The sequence below is a fragment of the Rhagoletis pomonella genome, unplaced genomic scaffold (genome assembly GCF_013731165.1).
Source record: "Rhagoletis pomonella isolate Grant_MI unplaced genomic scaffold, Rhpom_1.0 Rhpom_scaffold_00007, whole genome shotgun sequence".
Classification (NCBI taxonomy): domain Eukaryota; kingdom Metazoa; phylum Arthropoda; class Insecta; order Diptera; family Tephritidae; genus Rhagoletis; species Rhagoletis pomonella.
Window position 1 is genome coordinate 28,520,950 of NW_023458561.1, and position 4,708 is coordinate 28,525,657.

A 4,708-nucleotide genomic window follows, 5' to 3' on the forward strand; every position below is an offset into this window, starting at 1 on the left:
TTTTTTTTTTTGTTTTTTTTTAGTTTTGGTTTTATTCAAATTATAAATTGTTTATCTTGTTTAAGCATACTTCAATTTGACAAAATTGGGTTTGTTTTATATTCATTGATTTTAAAACTAAAAATCTAACTGTAAAGATCGTCGTCGCCATTGTCACCTGGCGGATTCGCTGGTTCATTTGGCCCGGAACCTTGTGAAGTGCTGCCAGCGCCCGGGAATCTTTATATTTAAATAAGAAAAACAGTTATGTCGTATTTGCATAGCAAACCAACTAAATTAAGTTCTTACCTAAAGTTCTGTCCGAAGCCACGCGATTGTTGCAAAGTCTGTGCAAACATTTCGTATTTCCGAATATCGTTGTCCGATACTGAGCGCCTAGCGAACTTCATCGCTTCCTCAAAGTGTGCACGTGTGATCTCTGGTACTGGATCATCTTCATCCATCTAAAGGTTCAAAAATCGTGAACTCACATTTAAAATAGCATATGATTTTCAACTCTTACTTCCATGGTTTGCTTTTCAGCACGCTCTTTTTCTCGTTTTACTTCGGCTTCAATCGCTTGCCGAATTGCCAATTTACAGGCACGCTGACAAATTTCAGTCAAATCAGCACCCGAAAAGCCTTGTGTCACCTTAGCAATGTAGGTTAGATTGACATCCTTAGCCAATGGTGATTTGCGTAAGTTAGCCTTAAGGATAGCTTCACGCGACTTATCGTCGGGAAGTGGAATATAAATAAGTTGATCTAAACGGCCAGGACGCAAGATAGCCGGATCGATAATGTCGGGACGATTGGTGGCACCAATGATGAAAACGTTCTTCTTAGCACCCATTCCGTCCATTTCGGTAAGAATTTGGTTAATTACACGGTCGGCAGCACCTCCAGCGTCGCCCACATTGCCGCCACGTGCCTTAGCAATAGAGTCCAGCTCGTCGAAGAACAACACACAAGGTGCTGCTGAACGTGCCTTATCAAAAATGTCTCGAACATTGGCTTCGGACTCACCAAACCACATAGTAAGCAGCTCTGGTCCTTTAACCGAAATGAAATTGGCCTGACACTCGTTAGCAATGGCCTTTGCAAGTAGAGTTTTACCTATGGAATCGGATAGCCAATAAGCGACTACACTGCATTCAAATGATACATTTGCAACTTACCACAACCAGGTGGTCCGTAGAATAGTACACCGCGACTTGGTTGCATGCCAAACTTCAAGAACTTATCTGGATGTTCGACTGGGTATTGCACCAGTTCTTGCAATTCCTTCTTGACACTCTCCAGACCACCGATATCCGTCCAGGTAGTGTTGGGTACTTCCACCACAGTTTCACGCAATGCCGACGGGCTCGATTTGGTCATAGCATAACGGAAGTTCTCCATTGTTACTGCCAAGGAGGCCAATACTTCGGCATCAATTTTATCGTCTTCCAAATCGATAAGGTCCATCTTTTCACGAATTTGTTGCAAAGCAGCTTCCGAACAAAGCGAAGCTAAATCAGCACCCACATGACCGTGAGTTTCCGCGGCAATTTGTTCTAAATCAACGTCTTCATGCAATTTCATATTTTTGGTGTGAATTCGCAAAACTTCCAAACGTCCAGTGGCATCAGGAATGCCAATATCTATTTCTCGATCGAAACGTCCAAAACGACGCAAGGCAGGATCAATAGAGTTTGGCCTGTTGGTGGCGGCCATAACAATCAGATGTGAGCTCTTCTTCATGCCATCCATAAGGGTTAGCAATTGAGACACAATACGACGTTCTACTTCACCATGTGTTTTGTCACGCTTAGGTGCGATAGCGTCAATTTCATCAATGAAAATAATAGCGGGCGAGTTCTTTTCAGCTTCTTCGAAAGCCTTACGCAAGTTTGACTCGGACTCACCGGCCAGTTTAGACATAATTTCAGGACCGTTTATGAGGAAGAAAAATGCACCAGTCTCATTGGCGACAGCGCGTGCTATTAAAGTTTTTCCTGTACCTGGTGGGCCGTACATAAGAATACCTCGTGGTGGTTTCACACCAATAGCCTTGAAAAGCGAAGGATGGCGAAGTGGCAGCTCAACCATTTCCTTAATTTGGGCTAACTGCTTGCGGCAACCGCCAATATCGTCATAACCGACAGCATTTAGCGATTCCTCTTCCTCCTTTAGAGTTATTAATTGAAGTATTAGATGATCTCATATATGTACGAATATGTATTTATAAGATTTTAATAACTTACCTCACGTTTAATCGGATCGCCATCACAAAAGATCACCGTTTCAGGTGCCACAATACAATACGGCTCAGGGTCGGTTAGCACAACTTTAAATTCTATGGGACGCATAGCAGCGCGAACAATAAAGTTATCGCCCATGTGAATAGGCCGGTAGGCCTCCAAGAAATAGGGCTTCAAGTAGATCTCAAATAGGTTGCCTGTTACGCCCTCTGCGGTATCATCGATAGGCAAAATTCGAACACGCTTTCCGTATTTGACATCCGGACATGATTGAATGGATACCACATCGGACAAATGCACGCACAGGTTGTTGCGTACAACACGATTCATGCGAATTTTCTCATTAGGACAATTTTCATCCGATAAAACAATGCAAACGGTCTCCTTGCGCCGCTTACCCTTAAGAATTACCGTATCGCCACGAAACAATTGCAATTCGTCCATTTTTTCCTGAACAAAGTACATATTGTATTATTTAGTGTAAATGCAGAATTTTTGGGACTTCTAAGAGATATACATTATGAAATGATAAATTTGAGCATAAAACATATCTTTCATAACATCTATAAAAGAAAATGGCTGACATATGTATGTGCTTGTGTGTTTATATGTATGTAAACTGTGACTAAGAAGCTTAAGAAGGCAAGTGTGTAGTTAAATAATATACATACATAAATACAATAGTACGTTTTAATTTTGAAAACTAACTTGAGACAAAGACACCACCGAGTTATCATCATTCACAGCTTCCTCAACGATTAAACGGTTTGGGCGGTCCTTGCGTTTCAGGATTGCGGTAGCTAAATCGTCACTAAAAAAGAAGAATCACATAAGTATTCATATTTTGTTTGGAAATACAGACTAGCGTTTTATATATTAAGAATCTTTCACACCGCTTTTCATTGGGAGCATGTGCTCTGATAGGAAAATTTTTTCCTCTAGAAGGTAAGTCATTTCCTTTATCACCCTTTTTATTAGTTTCGGCCGAATTCGGTGGTGGTAAATAAAGGGAGCCCTGAGTCTTTTTCAAACTTTGCTCCTGATCATGGCGATATTTGTGTACGTAGTTTGATAAATCTTGGTCAGCGTCCATCAGATCGTCGCAACCATCATCTTCTGGATCGGGACCCCCCCAATTAAATGGTACATGGCGGCGTCCACTGTTACCCCCACTACCAGAGTGTTCATCGCTGCTGCCACTAGCCATTTCTCTTCTCTGTTTCCGATTATTTATGGTAGTTTTATTTCTATTTCAGACAATTATTTTTTTTTTTTTGTTTAAAAAGTATCTAATAAAACTATTTAAGTATATGTCGCAATAAAATTGACGGCTTCAAATTTTAATTTGAAAGATATCTCAAAACATTTTGAAAACTTGAAAACAGGGTGGATTTTTTTTTAAACATATTTACTATTGCTAAACGCACAGTGGATGGCCGAACTGCTTTTAATGGATAATTACTGGCAGAGCAAATGGCGTATGGAGATAAAAGAGTTGACGCCGCAACCATTGTGCTGCATCGCATATCTTTGTTTAGAGGTTATTTTCCTAAAATCTTGGACAAATGCAATCGAGTAATTTATCAAGTCGCTGGTATGAAAATAGTGAAATTGTATTATCCTGTTGCTATTTTGTGCACGATTTCATTAAATTTAAATAAGTTTCATAGGCAATGACAACGCGAAATTGAAGCTGGCAGCGGAGTCTCAGTCGTAGCCTCTGCAGCGCCACCTCATTTTGACAAAACGCTTTGTCGGCTTTTCAGAACTGTCGAGATATAAAACTTTGCACTCACCCCTTGGAATCGGCCATAATTATTGCAACACTTTTTACTTATTTATCTAAATGTATGAGAAACTTTAAATATTCTTTATGGTAAAATCACTGAAACACGCAGGAAAACTTTTCACTTTGCAACGAAGGCGGTAGACGGCGAACGCAAACGATTCTTTTTCCCGTGTGGCGAAGGTTCGTTGACGGCAGTCGACGTTCGTGCTGCCGCAGCGGCGAAGTACCGACAGAGGTAGAGTTGTAATTCAGGGTATCATTATTTTATAGAGACTTTTGAAATCAAAAGAGCCTATATTTCTTATGTTGCTAAAGATTCGGTCACTTAAAGAACATATTTTAATTAAAGAGACACTTTGGGAGTACATTTTCTGTGTGTATCTAATATTTAATCGAAATATGTCTAAATTTGTTGCGTGTATTGAGCCATAGAATATTAAAAAGTTGATACGAACAAAATACACCACTGGGCCAAAGGTTCGCTGACTCACGAACAGTGCTGCCTATATAGAAGGACACGTCAGATAGAATAAATGGCATTAGTTTGCAGTTTTTTTAACCAAAAAAAGTTTGCTCTTGTGAAATATATTATTGTGCGCTTCTGGCGGCATAAAGCTATTGTATGTAGCCAATCAGAATTAGTTAATTGTTCATTAATTGTTGTTAACAAAGTGACATCTATTGTCTATTTTCCAAG

General features: G+C 40.0%; 1 protein-coding gene across 2 annotated transcripts; it reads right to left on the reverse strand.

Moving 5' to 3' along the window:
* LOC118742524 (transitional endoplasmic reticulum ATPase TER94) lies at window positions 1-4,167 on the reverse strand. 2 transcript variants are annotated; one of them, XM_036474666.1, is made up of 7 exons: window positions 4,019-4,167; window positions 2,931-3,033; window positions 2,226-2,672; window positions 1,158-2,148; window positions 503-1,095; window positions 289-443; window positions 1-219 (listed from the first exon to the last, which is right to left on the reverse strand). In XM_036474666.1, exons 1-7 carry the CDS (start codon window positions 4,033-4,035, stop codon window positions 126-128), a joined length of 2,400 nt encoding a protein of 799 aa, XP_036330559.1. In that variant the 5' UTR covers window positions 4,036-4,167; the 3' UTR covers window positions 1-125. The 2 variants fall into 2 exon arrangements, with proteins under 2 accessions (XP_036330559.1, XP_036330560.1); XM_036474667.1 differs by lacking the exon at window positions 4,019-4,167 and adding an exon at window positions 3,116-3,444.
* Window positions 4,168-4,708: the final 541 nt, after the last annotated feature.

Excerpts from the sequence above, each read along its gene's own strand:
- LOC118742524 (XM_036474667.1), bottom strand. The coding sequence starts at position 3,429 with ATGGCTAGTGGCAGCAGCGATGAACACTCTGGTAGTGGGGGTAACAGT. Across the intron at positions 3,034-3,115 it reads CATGCTCCCAATGAAAAGCG|TGACGATTTAGCTACCGCAA; the intron begins GTGTGAAAGATT and ends CTTCTTTTTTAG. Across the intron at positions 1,096-1,157 it reads CTACGGACCACCTGGTTGTG|GTAAAACTCTACTTGCAAAG; the intron begins GTAAGTTGCAAA and ends CCGATTCCATAG.